This window comes from Taudactylus pleione, unplaced genomic scaffold, assembly GCF_031769625.1.
Source record: "Taudactylus pleione unplaced genomic scaffold, aTauple2 ptg000170l, whole genome shotgun sequence".
Taxonomy (NCBI): domain Eukaryota; kingdom Metazoa; phylum Chordata; class Amphibia; order Anura; family Myobatrachidae; genus Taudactylus; species Taudactylus pleione.
The window spans coordinates 5,923,586-5,948,437 of record NW_028284572.1 but is presented as its reverse complement, the minus strand read 5'-3'; the positions used below and the strand labels follow the sequence as shown (position 1 = coordinate 5,948,437).

Here is a 24,852-nt window from a genome sequence, read left to right as displayed (position 1 = left end):
CCCGACACCCGGCAAGACTAGGCACGTCCCCCGGAATGGACACCGGCACCCCGCTAACCCCTGCGCCAGACGCAAAAGTGGGCAGTGCGGGGGTGTAATGACGCGATTCGCGCTGAATCGTGTCATCGTAGCCCCACCCCCTGCCTTATAATGCCAGTAATATTGGCATTATAAAGCAGAGGGTGGGGCCACGATGACACGATCACATCGGCACGCCTCCACTCCGCCTATTTGACCCGCCCCCATCCTCCCTGCTGGACGGACCTGCCAGCCCCCTCCCGGATTCCCCTACTGAAATGTCGGCAAGTATGCTTCAGGGAGACAGAGGGATTTCAACTATTTCAGGGAGTCTCCCTGATAATCAGGGAGAGTCAGCAAGTATTTCTTCTATAGTCATATTTAATGTTGACTTGCCACCACACAGGCATTATTTATGGGCTTTATACAACAGATATGCACCGAGTGTTTGGTAAGTTTCATGTGATTAAGTCCCTGATACATTAATTACCAGTGCCGTCAGACATGAAACAACTAATTTATACATCAATACATGGGATAATAATTAACATAATTATATAACCAAAGGCAGGGTGGAGTCAGAATGTATGAAGTGAATGGTAGAGTACAGTGACTCACTGTGGCTAGTAAATGAAAGTAGTGATTAGTAACATGAAGGGGTTGGGGGTAGGAAGTATATCCGCATTCAATGAACGTGTACCCAACAAGTGGGTGACAGATAGTATCAGAGTTGCTGGTGGGAGCCAGGCAGGCGAGGAAGAGAGAACAATTGAAGTGGGCATGATAGCTTATAGCCTAACAGTACAGTGGAGTGTTTTCAGAAAAAAACTCTGTATTATATTATTAACAATAGTAATAAGATGATTGTGTTACTTTGCACATGGTTTCAACAAAGTATAAAATATAAAATACAAAAAGTGGACTAAGTAGTTTGGGCTGAAGTGAATTGTCAAAGGATAAAATACAGAGGGAATTGCAGAATCAGGTCTACTGTATCTTCAAAATCACCTGATACAGAACAGTTAATAATAGTCAAACTGCAATCACAATCTAATTTAATGATGCTAGAAAAAGTAAATAAAACAATTACTGGCATAAATGTAGTATTATATATTTTTTTATATTATTTAAAAAACTACTAAGAATATTATGGATTGGAATTTAGCATGACAAAAAAGTCTTAATGAAATGCATATGGAATACAAATAGTGATAACAAATTAACATAGAGAAATAAAAATACAAAACATTTTCATAAACATGACACAAGTAGAATACATATATGGAAGAACTACATTCACATAGTTTTTTGCCTAATAAGCCGCTTTGGAGAAGGCTTTGAGATTTGAGCATTTACTTAGTATCTAACTGATTCCCAGAAACTGATTATTTGCATTTTTATTTGCATTTTGTTTATATTTTCTTTTGCTTGTCTGAAACCTCCTCCACAAATGTGTTATGGAAAGTACTGCTCTTATCTTGATCAGGGTATAGTCATGAAAACAAAACATGGCTAACAAACCACAGATTATGCCAATACATCATTTGTTTATATTTAATGTTGACTTGCCACCACACAGGCATTATTTATGGGCTTTATACAACAACTATGCACCGAGTGTTTGGTAAGTTTCATCGATATCAGAAATGATCCTTTCATGAATTGCTGGTCGTTAAATCCCTGGGATATTAATTACCATTACAGAATTATCTGTGTACCTGGATATCTGACACACTGTACTAACTGAGAGACAAAAGTGGCAAGTCTAACAATGGTCACAACAATGGGGTAAGGCCAATGGCTCTAAATGAAAAGTTGCAGTAAAGCTTCAGTTCCTCTCATAGTAAAATCATATATAATGAATTTGTGGTAATAACTTTTTGTAGATTCACACCATTTGGCACCCAAATGGAAGCATGTGGTTGCATTTATGGACTGAGCAAATGTCAGGTCAAATGAATGTCTTAGTCTACTTTTTTAAAATGATGGAACCCACAGACCTAGTGTTAGGAACACCACCCAATTACATAGTAACCATAAAACTGCACAGATCAGTTGATACCTCAGTTTCACCATATGTTCTGGGTGTGACTGAGTGGAAAACGATAACAGGCTGTGCAGCCGAATATATGAAAGAAAGCACTTATAATAGGAAAGGATGAAAGACACAGAGGAATAACTGGAAGGCTGAGTCAGAGGAAATAAGGAGAGCTCATCAGAAACAAGGAATTCTTTAGTGAAAGGAGACTAAAAGGCCGCTTATGGCCTAAAAAAACCTTCTTTCCCCAGCATCCACATCCACTTGCACTTGTGCTTGGAAGCATTTGCTGTGCAATGATGTTATTTATGCACACTTCCCATGCTATTTACTTGCATTCACTACAAGTGAACAAAATGGGGTCAATTTAGTGTCCCAAATTGATCTTGTCCCAACAGCCAGCTCTGGTTATTATTCTATGCTAAACAAGATTGTGTGTAACATGCAGTGTAATGCACATTTTTCTAATGCCAATCAGAAGGCTAGCCTAAATTATAGCAAAAGCTCTTGTAAAATAACAAGAATACATTAAATGTCAAATGATGAGTCATCTACAGAATAAATAGGTCTTAGGGTGTGGCTTGACATCCTGACATAATTGATGCACCACAGTATACATCCAAAGAATTCAAATATGTCACATAAACAGCTATCCATAAAAAAGAAATAGAGTCCATGCCCACCACTGAGACTTTCCTTATCAAGGCCTAGTTCCTAACTTGGACTCCAAGCTGACTGGGTGCAATACCTGATATGAAATGGAGCCTACAGCAGACATAACCCACATATATCAGCTGACCTCGTATGAGTTCCTGGGTGCCTGATGAATATGCCAGGAATTGGTTGCTTGCAGTCACAGGTGGTCCTGTATACTCTGCAAGCACAGCATTATCTGGCCCATCTTCTGGACACTCTAGATAATAGATAATAGATGAGACTCCAGGCTCCTAGATCTCCTCAAAGACCAAGTTGAGAGTGAGCCCTGAGTTCCAATTGTAGACCCAGTACAAACCCACTATTTTGCTGGCCTCTTTCTGTGACCTGATGTGAACTACTGTACTTAGTAGTAGATAGTTGAGCCCATATCATCAACAGCGACAATAAATTAAACTGTTCTGTAAAGGCTTAACCACATGACTATTCCACAAAAGCCTATAGATTGGCTAGCATCAAATAAAAATCCCCCATAGAGGTTCCACTAACTTCTGACCTATAAACTACTGGCTGTATGTTCCATTATAGTCTGGACCCTAATATTGGACCTCAGACCAAGGTTTTCCCAAAGCTTACTTAGCAGGGCGCTCTCCTGAGCCTGCCACTCAGCTGGATTCACCTGCTCCACTGCAGGCCTAAAAGGTAGGTAGTCATCAACTAAAGCAATACTACTATAACAAGTGTGCCATTGTATCATAGCCTATCACTATGTATATATTTGTCTACAGCAAATATTAAACATACTCAGAATCCCTAAAGCTGGGTACACACTGACAGATGTATAGGGCGATCAATTGATCGGCCAGTATATCTGCTGCCCGTCAGCCAGTGTGCACCCACGATATGTCTGTGAACGTCGTTGTTTACAGACATATCGCATTGGCTGTGCTGCACAGCTGATGGACAATATGTCTGCAGACATATCTGTCCATTGGTAAGTGTGTACGGGCGTTCTGCAGACACAGTGGCAGCCGCAGGGAGAGGGGCGGGACACGCACCTGACCCGACCCCCAGCCACAGGGACCTACATCCATACACAGATGATGGCCGTTCAGTGTGTATGAACAGCCATCATCTGCAAATATATCTGCAGATCACTCGATCTGCAGATATATCTGTATAGTGTGTACCCACCATTATATATATCTCTGAAGATCATGCAAAGTAAGTCAGGTTACGGCAACTTTACCAACCTGACTCTGCTTATCCGTATATATAGTTTCCATAGATTCTGGATATGCCAGGTGTTATATAGAACTCTCTTAATCCAAATCACATCCAACTTGTATTAATTTTGCATTAGACATAGAAAAGCATCCTAAAAATGACCCATGGGGGAATTGGTTGAGTGCTTAGCAAAACCACAGCAAAAATGTTATCTATTTTCCTCAGTGTAACCCACCACAGGTACAATTGATCCCCTTTATCTGAGCAAAAGTCTCAATATGAACTGGAAAACTGCTCCAGGTTACATCAGCTGCTTCTTTAAGAAGAAGGAGAAAGTCAACGAATCTGTACTTCCACCTAAGACTTCTTGAGATTGGCCAAGTCCAAAGTTTGATACAAAAGATTTAGACTGTCCTGAGACCAGTTATCTGAAAGATCTCATGTGAGAGGTAAAGGCCACATTCAAAGATGAACTGAGAGCAGCAATAAATTATTACAATTCAGAAATAGAGTCAATAGAATTAGAAGATGCATTAGAATGCAAGTCAGATAACATAAGCACATCCCATGATGAGATTGGACAAGAAGTGCAAGGCAGCAGGACCGGCATACTGTAGGTATACTTAAGGATTGCTTTAAAAACGTAAAGAACCGATTGGGCGGAAAAACCAGAAAATAAAAAACTTTCTAGAGAGAATCTAAATGGCAGAGTATAATCTCATAGGATTTATTAATTGCATAAATGATGTCAAAATCTATTTCACTGTCTCATATTTTTGGTAAATGTTGATAAAAACAATTAAATTAGAAATACAAGTTAGTGTATGTATTTTGGTTACATAACTTCAGTAATTTTTATTAGATATTCCCTTTTGTTACTAATTTACTTGTGAAAACTCCGAAATCAGGGTAATGCAGAAGATTTGGACTATCCTAGCAAAATTTGATCCAATCGGATTTCATCCATTAGAGCAGAAAATATAGTCTGTAATGGCTACCAACGTCTGTGTGGACATATAAAAAGCACTTGAGAGCCCAAGCCACATTCCAGTACAATGTTTCAGACCATTGCCAGTAGTTCCAACTCTGTGCAATAAAGTCCTTGTCAGGGTTCAGCCTAGTAATAGGAAAAAAGGTGTATTCCACCCCTAGCGCTTCCCCAACACCACATGCAAAATGGTGATAAATGCAAAAAAAGGAGGACTTATAATCACCATAAAACAACTTCACTTGTTATGGGACCATATAGACATAAATGAGTCTTGCAGTCTCTGGTTACAATAGGATCTGAATGTTCTTATCCTCCAAAGCTTAAATGCGCTGATCACAGCAGGATATCACATATGGGGATAAAAAATACAAACATAGTGTAGATCCAAATAAAATAAAATATACTTTTAATTAAAGGTTACACTCACAAATGACAAGTCAAAAACGAACATGTAGAAATCCATACAGCATGGCACAGCAACAGCATGTACGCGAATTCCCTCCTTGGATTTCTTTGGATGATGGAATACCAAGGATAACCGCTCCGGATGCAGTATTATGCCACAAGGTAACGCAAGTACAGCCCAGCCTCTGCCAATAATGGATATCTTCCTTAGAGCCCACGCTTAACGCGTTTCAGACCGATTGGTCCTTCCTCAGAAGCGTATCAGGGGCTCATTCATACAGCGTATATATACCCTACTTAATTATCCTAACATGCTAACACAGCCGCTAATCGGCAGTCATTAGTGTGTGCGCATGCACACTTGTAAACATATCCCAGAAATAAGATGGCCGTGCGTTCCACCCAGCAGGAAGTTGTCATATTCTGCATTTCACTACCTCCGCAAACCCGGAAATCATCGATTCCTTTCGTTCCAAGCTGCTTTTTTTGGAAATAAGTAGTTCCAAATCTGTGCAATAAAGTCCTTGTCAGGGTTCAGCCTAGGATCGGCCTCTCTCACATCCTTGCCGGCTTCCCCTGACTTCCTTGCGTTCAGACGTCTGGTGCAGTGATGGATGTGGGGCTGAGTATTCTGCCTTAGGTGCTTTTTGCGAGATTCCATGGTCGGCTGTGTGTGCTGGGGATCGGAGTTCCCATAATGGGCGCCGCCATGACAGTTCCTCTCATGTGACAGTACTCCTAACCTATGGTTGCATGATTTCAGTCAGCTGATGCTGTGCTCCAGTAATCTGCTACCCCTGGGTATAAATCTGCCTCCAGAACTCCAGGAAGTTGCTGTTCAACTTCGTTATTCCAAGTGCCTGTGTTACTCCCACTGTTGCTCTGTGCTAAATCCTTCAGCGTGTTGCTTCAGCCTGCTCACAGTTTCCCAGTTTCCTGTATTAGCTTCCATGCTAAACCTTACTCTGAGACTTTAGCTTTCTCACAGTACTTCAGTGTTTCATGTCCCTTCCCTGTGTGTCTTTGTAAATGTGCTGCTAATTCTATTGCAGCTCTCCTGTGGCTATTTCCCTGTATCACTGAAGTGTCAGATTACCTGCTGGTATTAGTTAGCTCACAGCTGGTCCTCCCAGCACATGTCTGTGTCAATCTGCTCTGTGTCTTGTCAGTGCAAATCTGCACTTGCAGTTAGCACTCTCCCAGTGTATGCCTATCTTCTCTATATGTCTTGTCTGTGCAATCTGCACCTGCATATATAATTATTCCCAGTATTTTGCCTTTGCCCAGTACCAGCATTTCTAGCTCTCCCAGTGTTTGGCCTTTGTCCAGTACCACATTTCTAGCATTCCCAATATATTCCTTGAGTCCACTCTACTCTTGTATGTGCAATCCCCAGTATATGTTTGTGTTTTCCTGCATATTTAGCAAACTCCAGTACCTGCCTGTGTCCACATCTCTCTGAGCTGCTGAGCTAGTCAGCTCCTGGATTTCTTAGTGATTCTTAGTACATTCTCAGTAATCTCATGCAAGCCGGTGATCAGGATTTCTAATTGTGTTCCAGTGTATCTCCAGTGTTCTAGCAATAACTTAACGTAATATAGTTTCCGGTCTTCTGCCATTCCCAGGTACCTGTCCAGAGGGCCACGACCTGCTCACTTGATGCAGCGGAAAACCAAATCCCAATTGGAGGGGTCACTGGAGAAAACCACCAAGTGAGTTAGACTCTGCGCCTCTGGGCAGGTCTAGCCAAACCTGGGTTCGGCCGCAAATAGGAGACCTAGCCACAGTCACTCCAATAGTCACCTGAACCCCCCGGCTCACCGTCCTCCACAGAGGATCACTTTCACTGGATTGTGACAGTTTGAACAGCCTAATATGCAAGCCGCCGGGTTCCAGGTTGAAGCAGGTTTTCAGGATTTACTCTTTCATGTGTCTGCACAGGAGACAGCTTTGCAATCCGTCAGACAGCAGCTGCAGAACTCTCTAGTCAAATGACGGTTATTCATTCAGTTCTAGCTGCTTTGTCCCCAGACACATCACAAGTTCCGCCAGTGAATTCTCCACAGTTCCGTTTCAATTACCCCTACAGATGAAAAATTTTCTGTGCAAGCTAGTGAACCTCTCAAGTGTCCTCTGGTTCCCCAATTTCCTGATATTCGTGACCCTGAACCTTTCAAGAGTTTCTACTGGCTTCTAGAACAACTACAAAATCTCCGTCCCAAATTTTTTCAAGTTATTTCCAAGCTTTCTAGTGCTACTCCTGATTTGACTAACAGCTTTTCCAAGCAAACTAAAGTAAAGCATCAAAGTTACCTGCGCCCTAAACTTACTGAGGTTGAACGTCAGCGACGCCGGGAACTGCATCTGTGTTTATATTGCGATTATGACGATCACTTTCTTAAGGACTGAACTCTGCGCCCACTGAGAAGTGGGGACAAGTGTGTGACTCCTAATGTCTGCGTTTTCAGTTCTCCCCATCATCCATCAGTGATTCCCGTTTCTTCAGTTACAGATAAGGAGGTGATGTCCACTAAGCAAAAGAAAGTTCAAGTTTTCGATTGGGGCCCTGCTACAAGATGCTTCAACCCTCGTCTAAGAAAGATTGGGAGGATATTTCAACCTTCTAAAGTCAGGGACACTACTTATTCCACTTCTACTGGTCACGGCCCGGATTCCATTTCCATCAGTCCCAGCCCGGATTCTGCCTGTTCCGGTCCCAGTCCGGATTCTGCTTTTCCCAATACGGGACTCCAGGAGTGGTCTCAACTTCCTTACCCCAGCAGGGCATCTCAAGTCTCGCACCCCAAGAGGGGGTCTCAAGTTCCACGCCCCAGAAGGGGGCCTTCGTTTCAAGTTTCATGCCCAATGAGGGGGTTTCAAATCTCTCACCCCAGAAGGGGGTTACAAGTGTTGTACCCCAAGAGGGGGCTTTCATTTCAAGTTTCACGCCCCAGGGAGGGGTCTTCATTTTGAGTTTCATGCCCCAGGAGAGGGCCTTCGTTTCGAGTTACACGCCTCAAGAGGAGGCCTTCGTTTCGGGCTTCATGCCCCAGGGGAGGGCCTTCGTTTCGAGTTTCATGCCTCAAGGGGAGGCCTTCGTTTTGAGTGTTATGCCCCAGAAGCGGACTGTAATTTCAAGTGTTACTCCACAAGAAAGGGTCTCAAGTTCCATACCTCAAGAGGGGATTCTGAGCCACTCACCCCAGGAGGAAGTCTGTGTTCTTGCATCCCAAAAGGGGGTTTCATATTGCGTACCCCGAAAGGAAAAGCCAAGTCAGCTTCCCCAGAAGGGGGTTTTAGGTCCCATACTCCAACAGGGAGTGTCAAGTTCTGTACTCCAGGAGGGGGCCTTGAGTCTCTCACCCCAAAAGAAGGTTTCAAATCTTGTTTCCCAGGAAGGGACCTCAAATGCTATCCCCCAGGAGGGTATTTCTGGTGTTATACCCCAAGAAGGGATTTCAAGTGTCACGCCCCAAGAGGAAATCCTCATTTAAAGTTCTATACCCCAGGAGGGGGATCCAAGCCTCTTACCCAGAGAGAGAGGGTTCCTAGTGTCCTTCCCCTAGAGGGGACTTCAAGTGTCTCACCCCAGGATGGGGTTCCCAGTGTAATACCCCAGGAGGGGATTTTCAGTGTTACGTTTCAAGAGAAAGTTCTTGTTTCAAGTTCATCACCCCAGGACAAGGGTCCAAGTATCCTACCCCAGGATGGGGTTTCCAGTGTTATACCCCAGGAGGGGATTTCAAATGTTACATTTCAAGAGAAAGTCCTTATTTCAAGTTCTTCACCCCAGGAGGGTGACAATGGTCACAACAATGGGGTAAGGCCAATGGCTCTAAATGATAAGTTGCAGTAAAGCTTCAGTTCCTTTCATAGTAAAATCATATATAATGAATTTGTGGTAATAACTTTTTGTAGATTCACACCAATTGGCACCCAAATGGAAGCATGTGGTTGCATTTATGGACTGAGCAAATGTCAGGTCAAATGAATGTCTTAGTCTACTTTTTTAAAATGATGGAACCCACAGACCTAGTGTTAGGAACACCACCCAATTACATAGTAACCATAAAACTGCACAGATCAGTTGATACCTCAGTTTCACCATATGTTCTGGGTGTGACTGAGTGGAAAACGATAACAGGCTGTGCAGCCGAATATATGAAAGAAAGCACTTATAATAGGAAAGGATGAAAGACACAGAGGAATAACTGGAAGGCTGAGTCAGAGGAAATAAGGAGAGCTCATCAGAAACAAGGAATTCTTTAGTGAAAGGAGACTAAAAGGCCGCTTATGGCCTAAAAAAACCTTCTTTCCCCAGCATCCACATCCACTTGCACTTGTGCTTGGAAGCATTTGCTGTGCAATGATGTTATTTATGCACACTTCCCATGCTATTTACTTGCATTCACTACAAGTGAACAAAATGGGGTCAATTTAGTGTCCCAAATTGATCTTGTCCCAACAGCCAGCTCTGGTTATTATTCTATGCTAAACAAGATTGTGTGTAACATGCAATGTAATGCACATTTTTCTAATGCCAATCAGAAGGCTAGCCTAAATTATAGCAAAAGCTCTTGTAAAATAACAAGAATACATTAAATGTCAAATAATGAGTCATCTACAGAATAAATAGGTCTTAGGGTGTGGCTTGACATCCTGACATAATTGATGCACCACAGTATACATCCAAAGAATTCAAATATGTCACATAAACAGCTATCCATAAAAAAGAAATATAGTCCATGCCCACCACTGAGACTCTCCTTATCAAGGCCTAGTTCCTAACTTGGACTCCAAGCTGACTGGGTGCAATACCTGATATGAAATGGAGCCTACAGCAGACATGACCCACATATATCAGCTGACCTCATATGAGTTCCTGGGTGCCTGATGAATATGCCAGGAATTGGTTGCTTGCAGTCACAGGTGGTCCTGTATACTCTGCAAGCACAGCATTCTCTGGCCCATCTTCTGGACACTCTAGATAATAGATAATAGATTAGACTCCAGGCTCCTAGATCTCCTCAAAGACCAAATATGTCACATAAACTTTTTGTAGATTCACACCATTTGGCACCCAAATGGAAGCATGTGGTTGCATTTATGTACTGAGCAAATGTCAGGTCAAATGAATGTCTTAGTTTACTTTTTTAAAATGATGGAACCCACAGACCTAGTGTTAGGAACACCACCCAATTACATAGTAACCATAAAACTGCACAGATCAGTTGATACCTCAGTTTCACCATATGTTCTCGCACCCCAAGAGGGGGTTTCAGTTTCCTCACCCCAGGAGGGGATTTCAAGTGTCTCACCCCAGGATGGGGTTCCCCAAGGGGGAATTTCAAGTGTTATTCTCCAAGATGGGACCTCAAGTGTCTCACCCCAGGATGGGGTTCCAAGTGTTATACCTCAAGATGGGATTCCCAGTGTTATACCCCAGGGGGGGATTTCAAGGGCCTCATCCCAAGATGGGATTCCCAGTGTTAAACCCCAGGAGGGGATTTCAAGTGCCTCATCCCAAGATGGGGTTCCCAGTGTTAAACCCCAGGAGGAGAATTCAAGTGCCTCATCCCAAGATGGGGTTCCCAGTGTTATACCCCAGGAGGGGAAATCAAGTGTCTTACCCAAGGATGGGGTTCCCAGTGTAATGCCCCAAGATGTGGTTCATGGTGCTATTCCCCTGGAGGGGACTTCAAGTGTCTCACCCCAGGATGGGATTCCTAGTGCCATCCCCCAGGGGGGGATTTCGAGTATTACATTTCCGAAGAAGAGTTCAAGTGTCTTACCCCAGGAGGGGATCTCAAGTCTTGTACCCCAAGAACAAGGGTTTCCAAGTGTTACTCCCCAAGATGGTTGTTCAAGCATCATACCTCCAGAGGAGGTTTCTAGTTATGTACCCTGGCAGGGGGTATCAAGTCTCATAGTCCTGGGGAAAGTCTCAAGTTTTACATCTCAAAAAGGGATTTCAAAATCTGTATCCCAAGGACAGATCTCCGGTTCTTTACTCAAGGAAGAATCTTCTAGTGTTGTGTCAAAGTCAAATGCTTTAGTGCCCAATCCGTTAAGAGGTTCACAAGCTGATGCTACCACTAAATTTAAAGGTATACCTTAGGATCCATCTGATGTTTCTATGTCCATTTTTTTTATGGAGATATAACGCAGTATTATGCTTTGGTGGATCATTTCATCGCTATTATGAAATCCTCACCATGGTCTGAAATCAAGCCTACTAATGTAGTAAAATTTATAATTTCATCTTTCCGAGGTAAAGCTTGGGACTGGGTTCAGCCTATTTATGATTCAAAGGATCTGATGCTGTCAGATTTAGTAGCCTTTACTGCGGCAGTCATTAAAGAATTTGATCCAACTTATCCTTACAGTTCTCTTGAGGATACTCATCTCAACAAAGTCTCCAGTTCTGGGGTACCACCCTCTGCTATTAAGCTCAGATGCATTTCTTTGAGTCCTTCTCAAAAAGATCCAGTACAAAAACAACCTGTCCAGAAGGATAAGACTCAAGGAGGCATAAGGATGATGAATTATAACACAGATTCTGACTATGATCCTGAGTACAATGAAAAAACAATTTCGGTAGTTCCCATGAAAGACACTTTGCAACTTAAGTCTTCTTCTTCTTCAAATGGTTCGAAAAAGTCTCGGAAAAAGAAGAAGAATCGATGACTTCCTGGTGACCAACCTTCCTTGGACCAAGTTGACTATTTCTTCCAATTATTAGTCTCAGAATCCATCTGGTATTGGGAACCTTGTTCTTCTAAATTTTCCAGTTCTTATTGTATCTTCAATCAAGATTTTCGAGTTTCCTGTGTTTTTCAAATATATTTCTTGTGTCTTTCTGAGGAGTTCCAGTTGAGCCTTTATGGGTGTTCAGTGCCCACCCTAAAAGGAGGGCCTACTGTCAGGGTTCAGCCTAGGATCGGCCTCTCTCACCTCCTTGCCGGCTTCCCCTGACTTCCTTGCGGTCAGATGTCTGGTGCAGTGATGGATGTGGGGCTGAGTATTCTGCCTTAGGTGCTTTTTGCGAGCTTCCATGGTCGGCTGTGTGTGCTGGGGATCGGAGTTCCCATAATGGGCGCCGCCATGACAGTTCCTCTCATGTGACAGTACTCCTAACCTATGGTTGCATGATTTCAGTCAGCTGATGCTGTGCTCCAGTAATCTGCTACCCCTGGGTATAAATCCGCCTCCAGAACTCCAGGAAGTTGCTGTTCAACTTCGTTATTCCAAGTGCCTGTGTTACTCCCACTGCTGCTCTGTGCTAAATCCTTCAGCGTGTTGCTTCAGCCTGCTCACAGTTTCCCAGTTTCCTGTATTAGCTTCCATGCTAAACCTTACTCTGAGACTTTAGCTTTCTCACAGTAGTTTAGTGTTTCATGTCCCTTCCCTGTGTGTCTTTGTATATGTGCTGCTAATTCTATTGCAGCTTTCCTGTGGCTATTACCCTGTATCACTGAAGTGTAAGATTACCTGCTGGTATTAATTAGCTCACAGCTGGTCCTCCCAGCACATGTCTGTGTCAATCTGCTCTGTGTCTTGTCAGTGCAAATCTGCACTTGCAATTAGCACTCTCCCAGTGTATGCCTATCTTCTCTATATGTCTTGTCTGTGCAATCTGCACCTGCATATATAATTATTCCCAGTATTTTGCCTTTGCCCAGTACCAGCATTTCTAGCTCTCCCAGTATTTGGCCTTTGTCCAGTACCACATTTCTAGCATTCCCAATATATTCCTTGAGTCCACTCTACTCTTGTATGTCCAATCCCCAGTATATGTTTGTGTTTTCCTACATATTTAGCAAACTCCAGTACCTGCCTTTGTCCACATCTCCCTTAGCTGCTGAGCTAGTCAGCTCCTGGATTTCTTAGTGATTCTTAGTACATTCTCAGTAATCTCATGCAAGCCGGTGATCAGGATTTCTAATTGTGTTCCAGTGTATCTCCAGTGTTCTAGCAATAACTTAATGTAATATAGTTTCCGGTCTTCTGCCATTCCCAGGTACCTGTCCAGAGGGCCGCGACCTGCTCACTTGGTGCAGCGGAAAACCAAATCCCAATTGGAGGGGTCACTGGAGAAAACAACCAAGTGAGTTAGACTCCGTGCCTCTGGGCAGGTCTAGCCAAACCTGGGTTCGGCCGCAAATAGGAGACCTAGCCACAGTCACTCTGATAGTCACCTGAACCCCCCGGCTCACTGTCCTCCACAGAGGATCACTTTCACCGGATTGTGACAGTCCTCCTCATATATGTGCCCAATTGTCTCACAGATGCAGTCATTTAGACAATTGATAAGATAATAGATTGTTATGTGTCTAGAATTACACTAAACTTGATGCCAAATATTGGATACTCGCAAATCAAGAGACATGGAGACGGTTAATGATGACAGCACTTAATCTGCTATTGTACAGTCTGCAAAACAGACCTTTGAAATACTGTATTATAACAATTAACCACTAAAACTCTGATCGATTAGCATAACTAAACTATACATTAGGCAGGTCAGCATTTCCCAGAGGAAAAGGTTTAGCTTTCCCTTTAAATGATATGTGTGGAATGATATTAACATGTTGCACAAGAAAGACTACAGTTTACATACAGAAGACAAGCTTATCTGGCCACAAGTTCATTTCTTAATACTTTGTGATTCTGTACCGAGAAATATGCAGAAAGTAGTAAATTGTATACAATGTTCTCTGGCCTAACATACATCTTTAACAATTCAAAGAAGATAACATAAAAAAATTCTGTGCATCACTTCTTGGCACCGATTATATTATATTAAGCATTAGTTACAGCTATCATATACAAATAGAGTGTTAACAAATGGACATGGACACTAATGAAGAGGTTTATTTTCAAAGTGTGTTACAGTTTTACATGCCAGACAACATGCTACACATACCTCTGGATTTTCTGCCGTGGATATAGGATTTCCCAAGTAATTGCCATGATGGTCTGTACAGTTCTTCTATGTCCAACTGCCACCTATCTGGTTCCAAGTATCTGATTACTTCTTCCACAGTCCCAAACCGAGAAACAGTCTCACTAAGTAAATCTAATGGCAGTGCTGACGGAGGGAGCACCGAGGGTTTGGCCGGTTCCGCTTGTTGCTGAACATAAACACAAAAAATGAGGACGATTACGTGACAAAGTAGAAAAAAATATTTTAACCACATTACTCCTCTAGTTTAGGGAATGGGAACTCTATCAGGGTGTGCACAAAAAGCAATCCTCGGGATTCCTTGGGATACCTGGGCTTTGGCAGCTGGGGTAATGAATGGGCAGATTTGTCAACTCAGTAAGGCTAGAGAATCCCAAACATAAATTGTCTATTATTTCATAATTCAATGGGATACAGCACATAATAGATACTTAACAGAGAATACATTAGGAGTGAAAAGTATACAGTAACCATATAGTTTACTTTAAATAGCTTTTAATGACTTTCGAAAGTGACCCATTTGTTTCATGTGCTCCAAATAAAAATAGATTTTACATTTAATTACATATAGTTAATAAACTCATTGAAATTTATTACAATTCACTGTTATAATTGCTGCAAGATATTACACCCAAATTTATAATTATAGAACCATTACCTACACATATATTATTTTATTTCATATAATGAACACACTGTACTATTTAATATTATTTTTACTGATGGCAGGACTAAAACGAGGAGACAAGTGTATGAGGTAGACGCCAAGAACAGTAAAGTATATTGGCAGATTCATCATGCAGCCGTACCTTGTACAGAGGGAATTTGACACAATCAGCTATAAAGTTAATAGCAGCTACTAAGGTAATTATTGTACATTAAGGGGCGAATAGAGCTTGGATGGAGAGAAATGATGGATCCAAGCCATTATTATCAGATTCAGTCTCCCTCCAAGCCATGCATTGTCTTTTCCTGTCCCTCTGCTCATTTATAACATCAGTGACATTATCAGGAGTCAGTTCAATAAATACCTCAATGTGAATATGTGTAAAAAAGAAATCTAAACAGGTAATTGTGATATAAAATATATCAAACAGTACATCTGTATATGTACGGTATTTTGAAACATGAGCTAATGTTTCCTTTAATGATAAATTCAGTTCATGAATGTTCTATAAACCAATCTGTACATCATATATGAACACCTTATAAATACCAAATGATAAATGTATCATAACATACTGTAATGAGGCTTTACATTAATTAAAAAAACACATAAGTCATATTAAACTGTATTTGGAGACCAAGGAATTCCCCCACCCCCCTTTATATTCCCCTTTTTCTTCTTGCTGGTATATTTTTTTTTTTTTTTTTTGAATTTGGTTTGTAATGTATGGTTTTATAATATTATTTTGGAAAATTGAATGTATTTGTGTCAACTATTTATTGTATATGTTTGCCATATTTCTTTTTATTTTTGACTTGTATGTACTTAAATAAAAGAATATATAAAAAAATAATGTACATACGTATAATAAGCCTACACTGTATAAACAGAACATTCAGTTAAAATATCAATTTAATATACAGTAGATCTCTGACGAACCCAGGCTTGGTAAATTGGATGAGGCAGCTCGGTGGATAGCACTTGCACCAATCATTCAATCCAGTTTTTCTGTAAACCAACACAGGCTCTCAGTTATGTAAACTACTGAATATTAATTCTGTGTAGAAATCCATCCAATGTATTTCAATGTATGTAGAATACTACCTAGTTATGCAATAAGGGATTATTTCAGGACTGCCCAGTATTTGTGCACTACATGCAAAAGCTGTCAGTATTTTCCTGGCATGCCAAAAATAAACACATTTTCATCACTTGCATTACAACATGTTTTGTCCAGAGGCAATGTTGCTTTGCTCCCAACTCTCAGTCAGTCCCTAAGTAAATAGCTCAGTGTCAGGGCCAGGGCTAGGGTGCTCGGTGCCCCCTGCATACTATACATTTGCACCCTTCCTCCCATTTATTATAAAGGGACAAAACAAGCAGCAAAAAGGGGTGTGATCTCACAAGGAAAGGGCATGGCCACACAATAGTACCCCCAATTCAAATTACGCCACACAGTAGCACAATATTATTCCCATTATGCTGCACATAGTGCCCCTGATTTACTTTACACCACAAAGTAGTGTCCCTTATTCATGTTATGACACACAGTAGCACAATCTTATTCCCATTACGCTGCACATAGTGCCCCTGATTCACTTTACACCACAAAGTAGTGTCCCTTATTCATGTTATTCCCATTACGCTGCACATAGTGCCCCTGATTCACTTTACACCACAAAGTAGTGTCCCTTATTCATGTTATTCCCATTATGCTGCACATAGTGCCCCTGATTCACTTCACCTGATTCATGTTATGACACACAGTAGTGTCCCATATTCACGCTTTGTCACACAGTAGTGCCCCTTATTCACGTTACGTCACACAGTACTGCCCATTATTCACGTTATGCCACACAGTAGTAGTGCCCCTTATACACAATGCCCACAGTAGTAGTGCCCCTTACACATTATGCCCACAGTAGCAGTGCCCCTTACACATTATGCCCACAGTAGCAGTGCCGCTTATACAATGCCCATAGTAGTAGTGCCTCTTACACAATGCCCACAGTAGTAGTACCCCTTATAAAATGCTCACAGTAGTAGTGCCCCTTACACATTGCCCAGAGTAGTAGTGCCCCTTACACATAATGCCCACAGCAGTAGTGCCCATTACACATAATACCCACAGTAGTAGTGCCCCTTACACATAATGGCCAGAGTAGTAGTGCCCCTTATACAATGCCCACAGTAGTAGTGCCTCTTACACAATGCCCACAGTAGTAGTACCCCTTATAAAATGCTCACAGTAGTAGTGCCCCTTACACATTGCCCAGAGCAGTAGTGCCCATTACACATAATTCCCACAGTAGTAGTGCACCCTACACAATGCCGACAGTAGTAGTACCCCTTGCACAATGCCCACAGTAGTAGTGCCCCTTACACAATGTTCACAGTAGTAATGCCCCTTACACATAATGCCCACAGTAGTAGTACCACTTACAAATTATGCTACACAAATGCACAGCACTATTTACCTGAAGCCCCGCACCTGGCCTGCTGGATTCTGACAGCTCCTCACACTCGGCACTATGAGAGAGACATCATGACGTCTCTCCCTACACACACTGTGGCGGGAGCCTGAATGCTGCACTCAGGAGTAAGCTCTAGCCTCCAGGTGCAGGGAAGGGGCTGTCGGGTGCCTGCTGGTAACAAAATATCAGCGGGCGCTCGGCTAATAGAGATGGCGCCTCTCTAGCCCGATGACTCTCTGCTGCACAGGGCCAGCTTACCGCATTGCCCCACCCCTGCTCAGTGTCTTAAGTTACTGTTAACTCAACCCATTAAAACCAGGGCCAAATATACAATGACATACATAGGTATGTATATATTATATATTATTTTGAAAATTTGAGTAACAGCTAAACTGCTCTACAAAACTTACTAAACTTAGCATAGCAATAAAGTAAAACCAACAATCTAGAACATTGTGCATTTTCTCTGACATGAGAAAAGTAACCAATAGTGAAGCTTCTGTTTAGATTTCTTTATTGTGAACATGGAGTATACTATTTTACAAGACTTTACATTTTCAAAAAGTGTATTAACATTATCATCATCATCATCATTCATATTTAAAAAGTTGAAGTCAGAGAGAGAGAAGAAGAGAGGCTGTCACATGAATACAATAAGAACATGTTAATAGGCATTTGTGGCTGAGATAAATATGGGTTCATGAACATATGTTGTAGGTAAATTTATTTGCTGCTTGACCTACAAGTCTGTAAATTATACCACACAGATAAACAGCAGGAAACATCATAAGAACCAAAATGGTAAAGTAGAATATTGCTAGTATAATATAATACAAAAATATATTAATAATTCATATAATAATATTTGGGTAATGTCTGAATGATGTAACAACACATTTTTTTTTTAAAAGTTCTAATATTTTATATTTACAAATGCAATATTAACAAATCCTTTCATATGTTACTGACATGCATTTACTGTAGTATAAGAAGGTTTTTAGATGGCATTAATTGCTTTGTTACAGAGTGGTAACACAAAGATAAGAGTTAGTTAGATTGGAACATAAAAAAGACTAGTGGGCATATTTGCCAAGCCCATTGGCCCCATAACTCATGCTTATCCACTTAATTGGCTAATATTGTTTCCAAAAACCGCTCCGAAATTGTCAGGTTTTTTTATGATTGAATTAGGTCAATAACATCTATTTATACCTTATCCATCCAAAACAATGTAATTAAAATAAAATACATTTTTTTAAACACAATGTCGATTTGAACATATCGGTCATCGATATATTCAATCATCAATAACCAGACCATCACAACATTGCAACTTTGCATTTCTCCCGTGGTTGCTCTTCTCTGCAGGTGCCGAGTGGGGTGCCCTGCCGTGCTACTGATCAGCAGTGATCGGCAGCACAGCAGACACTGGAGGAGGTCATTCTGTCATTGGCAGCTGCTAGATTATCTTCTGACAGTCACCTAGAAGACGTTTCTGACTGGTCACATTGTTTGCGACAATGTCAGGTAACGTACAGCCTGGCATGGTTGCAAATGATGCAACCCCGCCAGCAAGTTGTCAAACAGCAGTTTTCACACGATCTGAGTAAAGATGTGTCCACATATACCTATCCTCAAATCATGCCAAATAGCCCTGTTTATTACACCAAAGACTTTGCTACATAGCTGCACCAAAACACTAATCTAAACTACCTAGTAGACTATAAGCGAACTAAGACACAAAATTTAGGAAAAAGTAGCAGAGTTGTATATAAAGTAGCGAACGTGAGGAGTACACAATGCAGGTTAGACAGGCAAAAGACAGGTCTGACACAGGCAACCCTCACCATGCATCATTATGCCTTAACTGAGACTTGTGTATGAGGTTGCATCTGTGGCTATTTACAAAGTGTCTAACGCATACAATATCATAAATAGGTCCTGTATTTGACAGAAAATCACATCATACTGTTATCCCCATACACGGGGCTCAATTTTAGATGAGTCATAACCCATGTAGCACTTGCAAAATGGGTTATATCTGTTTACAACTGTATCACTTACGCCAATTATAGATGATAGATTGTGGGACCCAGCAAAGCCTTAGCGCAGTCTTCCAAGCTTTGCTGAGTCCCTGCCAGGTTGAAGCTTAGATGGCCATTACAAATGTGTATTAGTCAGCAGCATGTTGCCAGCAGTGGTCACCGATGAAGAGGTGGACACCACTGAATCTCGCTGGACAGGTAAGTTATGTTAAATACTGGCGGCGTATTTGGAATTTTTACTATGATAGTACACTAAATATGCCAGTGCTGCCTGTATTTGGTATTGTTCTTAATTAGAACCCAATGTATGGTTACAATGCAACAGTGCAATTGCTTTACTTTTTGCTCATCGTCAGGAGGGCCCATTAGCAAATTGCCACAAATCTCATTCCAAATGGCCGCAATAAATAGGCCCCTAGAATGAAACAAATATTGCAGGTGTAGAAACTGAGTTGTGCATAAGGCCCACTGACTTAATTCAGTCACACAAAGGTAAATGTGTATAAAGGTAGGGGTTACAATCGAAAAATGCAAATAGCTTGGCATATGTATGATTTATGTATAATGTTTTTAGAATCCTGTTTTCTTTTTTAAGTGAAGTATTGGATATTACAGTGGAGGTAACTATTATCACCTATCAATTTACTTGCGGCAGAATGTATCAATAGTAAAAATGCTGCAATACTTCTGAAAACTGCTATTTTCTGAGATTTACCACAATACATATGGATTTCCATTTGTATTAAAATGGTCTATGGCAGATATCAGAGATATCCACTACAGACCCATGGCACAGCAGTTTCCATAGGATTCTATAGGGCTGCAATGTGCCTACCTGCAGCAGGTTCCAGAAAGCATAACTTTCCAGAGGCTGAGCTCACTAGGTAACACCATTAATAGATGATTTTGCCTATAGAAGCCCATGTGCTACTTATTGCAAAAATCCCCAGAGAGGGATTAGTTTGTTGGGACTTGCACATGCACATGCTCCTTCCCTGCCCACACTGGCACCAAACCTTTAGGCTCAGCAGGCAGAGCTATCTCTGTGGGTATTGTGACTGCATATAAAATAATGCTTGTTTTCTGTGCACTGTTTATGCTTGCGTACTTTGTAAGGCACTGCAGAACCCTTGTGGTGCCATATAAATAATGTATAATAATAATACTAATGATGATAAAATAATAATAATAACATATTGGTCCCAGTGCCTTTTGAAAAGATACGATTGAAGGACCCACGGGAGCGCGCAACGGTTGAAAACATGCACGATTTCAACAAGACTGAAGGTACATCGAGTCGAAAATGGTGTGAACGTCTAGAAATCGCGTTGGTGTATGGGGGCCTTTTGAGTTGGCAAGTATGAGTAATACGAAGAGCAACATGGGCAAGGTACAGGGAGGGGCAGTAGAAAGCCGGTAGCTGATCTTAGTAGTATTTTGGTGTAATAGTGTAAAAGGGGGCACCAGCAAGGTTATTACAGTGCCAGCAATGCCTTCTGCAAGGTCAGGTGACCCCTAGAATTGGTGGGGAGGGGGCATATGGATTGCAGGAGAGAGCTGGCAGCTGTCCCCAGTATATTTTGCTTTAGAAGTGTAACATGGACACAAGCAGGATAATAGTCACAGCTGCCACCACTGCCTCCTGCTGGGTGAGGTGACCCCTGGTATGTGGGGGAAGGGGTGCTGGCTGTCAGTGGTATCTGGATGTAGCAGTGTGACACGGGCATAGCAGGGTAATAATTACAGCTGACAGCAAGGACTCCTGCAAGGTGAGGTGACCTGACATGGGGGGGGAGGAGAGGCAGTCACACACATATACACACAGTCACACACATATATACTGTTACATACATATGTACTGTACAGTCACACGCATGTATATACATACTGTCATTTACATATAATAACACACTTATACACAGTGTCCCCCCTCCCTGTTACTACCTTACACTGTGTAGTGTGTAAACTGTCTACAGAGATCCTCTCCTCAGTCCCTCATGCTGCTTGTGTGTACGGTACCATGTAGCTCTGCCCCCTGCCATGTAGCCCTGCCCCCTGATCGGAGTTCTCTCTTTCGTCTTCACTGTTTAGCTTCTAGCTGTAAAATCAAAGGCTGGGGGTCCGATAGCAGGTGACCTGGGGCAGTTACCCCCTCTACCCCCTCCTTAATCCAGCTGCTATTGCTGCAATATCCTGCTCTCCTGCCCATCCCTCCCCTTCCCAGTTATCCCTCTGCCCGCAGCACAGCTCCCATTACAGGGCACACACACACACCCTGAGCACTACTATTTACTATTAATTCCTTACCTTGCTCAGGCAGGGGGGAGAAGGAGTAAACTCCACTGCTGTAGCTGCCGCTTTCCCCGCTGAAGCAGGAGAGAACTCTCGTCTCTGCCTGCGCAGTGTCAGTGACATAGGAGGCTCTGCACTGCTGCTTGCTGGGCGAGTTGGCCGACGCACAACTCCGCGGTGCGTGGCCAGCCTATAGAGTACATGCTTCTGTCAGGTCCTGCTCCTGTCACATCCAGACTCACACATGCACAGTCCGGATTTCAGACAGGGCTGTGGGGGATGCGGGAGATTTCATTAGTTTTGCGGGGCAGCGGGAGGCTTGTTAAAATAAAAAGGAGCCTCCCGCGAGATGCAGGAGGGTTGGCATGTATGCTTTTTATTCTTTAATTTTCTTTTTGCAGCTACAGTAGTTGCTCTTAATCAAACACTTATTTTTCACTGGAATAATGGAATAGAGGAACTTGGCTACAAGATCTTGTTATAACTGTGGGCCTGATTCAGAGATGCACGCAAATGCCACCGCAGCTGCTATTCTGTACGTGGCAGTTGAGGTAAAATGTGCAAATGTCGCAGCCACAGGAATTTGTACTGAGACAACCAACTAGAGCCATCTCAAATCAGCACAAAGACGCATCATTGGTCACACATCGGTCGCATCATCGATCTTCTGAGCAACACTACGGTTGCTTAGAATGTCCATTGCAGGTAAGCCCCGCTGGAGCCTTTACCACTGCGTACGAATTCAACATGTCTGAGTTTTACCTCGCCACCCTTTGTAACATCCCACAAATGCTCTAACTGTCAATCACACTCAGGGCTGCCATCAGAAATCGTGGGGCCCGGTACTGACAAAATAGGCAGGGCCCCCCTGGGGATGGCACAGAGGTGGGCGGAGCTTTGTATAATGTGGGTGGAGTTACACTCGGGGGTGGGACGTCAATTGGTGATTAAACCAGTTTAAAAACTTTAAACATTCTCAAAGTTTGGGGTCGGGAAGGAAGGATGGACATGGGGACATAGAGCTGGGAAGCCTGGACTGGGAGGGCACAGAGAAGGCTGGACTGGGGGTGCACAGGGCAGGGAAGGCTGGACCTTAATTGGGGGGCACAGGGCAGGGATAGCTGACTGTACTAGAGGGGGCAGGGCAGGGAAAGCTAGGTATACTAGGGGGGAGGCACAGGGCAGGGAAGGCTGGACTGGGAAGGGGGGACAAGGCAGAAAAGACTGGCTGGATTAGAGGGCACAGGGCAGGGAAGGATAGCTGGTTTAGGGTGAGCACAGGGAAGGGAAGGGTGGCTTGATTAGATGGAGGAAGGAAGGCTGGCTGGACTGGGGGGCACAGGGAAGAGAAGGCTGCCTAGACAAGGGGAGGCGAAGGCTGGCTGGAGTAGGGGGTTAAGGTAGGGAAGGCCAGCTGCACTAGGTGGAGGGGCATACAGCAGGGACTCCTTGTTTCTCAGTGTCAGCGGGCCCGGCCCCGGGAGTCAGCGGTACAGACACACAACGGCAGCCTGGGAGAAACAGCGTAGCGCTGCCGGCGGCATTTCAAATATGGCATTGGCTGCGAGCCAATCACAGCTTGCCTACCAGCAGCCAATCAGGAGCGGCCATAGCGGCCACTCCTGATTGGCCGCCGGTCCGCGAGCTGTAATGCTCGCGGATGGTGCTATGCTTCAAATACTGGCGGCGGCGCTGCACCATTTCTCCCAGGCTGCCGAAGCCTGATTTCACTGCCCTCTTGTCACCGGGCCCCCGCTCTCTCCGGGCCCGGGACTCCAGGCGCGGCAGACCCCCCCTGATGGCGGCCCTGATCACACTGCGTCCAAGTCCTCACTGCCACCGCGCACAGTGCGACTCATACACAAGCATGTATAAAAAATTTGATCAGATCCACAATCATCGGCTTTGCGTGCACCTCTGAATTAGGCGCTATGTCACTATTTTATGCTCAATGCTACTCAATGTACTATGATAATGTGATAATGAATGTTTTAGACACAATGAAAAACATTGAAGAATTATTGCTTTAGTGTTTGCCAACTCATTCTGTTTGCGTCCAGTAGTTACAGCTCTATTTTCCATGTCCTGTGTCTTTACTGTGGCTCTTGTCAGGAATATTAAGAATGTTAAAGATCCTAAACAAGCCATAAAAAAGTACACTAACAAGCCCATGTCCAGGCCCGCTGAGAGTCGAGGCGGGCCCGGGTAATAGGGGGTGTGGCCTAATCGCAGGAGGCGTGGCCTTGCCCCCTTCCCGAAGAAATAAAAAAAAAGATATGCAGCTCTGGGCCCCCTCAGCCCTGCTCAAAGCATAGTAGACTGCTCGTGGCTGCTGCTCAGCAGCCACGAGCAGTCTCCACTGCAGCTCAGCACACGCTGTGTGCTGGGCTGCTGTGAGGGAGAGGGAGCGGCGCCGGACCCGGGCCCTAAGGAAGCCCGGACCCCAGTAATCTGTACCCGCTCCCCCCCCCCTCTCGGCGCCCCTGCCCATGTCCATCAGAGATGCTCCCAACCATTATCTGCAGAGAAAACAATTCCATTATTTGAAATAGATACATTTGGAAGCTATCCAGACAATGCGGTAAAGTCACAATGATAAACAAGCCGCACTACGATGCTTCTCGGCTCCTGCTGACTTGCTCAGTAATGTGTACAACACTTGCTGACCTGCCAAACAATTGTCTAGAACTGTATTTTTATTTTACACTGCTTTTTTTATTGGGGCTATGAGCCGTCCTACATTACTTTAGTTAGAAGCCATTGTGAAGGAAGGAACTATTGAATTGTACGACCTCATTGTTTGACAGAAGATATTTCACACTGAGAACATTCTATACAATATGTTGTATTCATTCCATTTCAAAGTAGCCAGGTCATTTGACAATATATTCTATTCAGCATCCAATACTTTATGTTGTGTTATAGGAGAGGATTTCATCTTTATTTAGAAAACACTTCTGTCAAAGCATGCCAGATGAAATGCTTTAGACTTTAGGAAAAATCCCATGTGAGTTGATAAGGCTTAGGAAGTAGCCTTAGCTGATCCATAAAGCTTAAAACATTTATAATGGAAATG

General features: G+C 43.0%; 1 protein-coding gene across 1 annotated transcript in view; it reads right to left on the bottom strand.

The window, feature by feature from the left end:
* The window catches only part of PDGFC (platelet derived growth factor C), a 328,925-nt gene that overhangs the window by 6,325 nt on the left and 297,748 nt on the right, over positions 1–24,852 (bottom strand). Inside the window, exon 5 of the mRNA XM_088475353.1 lies at positions 14,260–14,467. Coding sequence (XP_088331479.1) covers positions 14,260–14,467 — 208 coding nt within the window. The remainder of the gene's footprint in view (positions 1–14,259; positions 14,468–24,852) is intronic.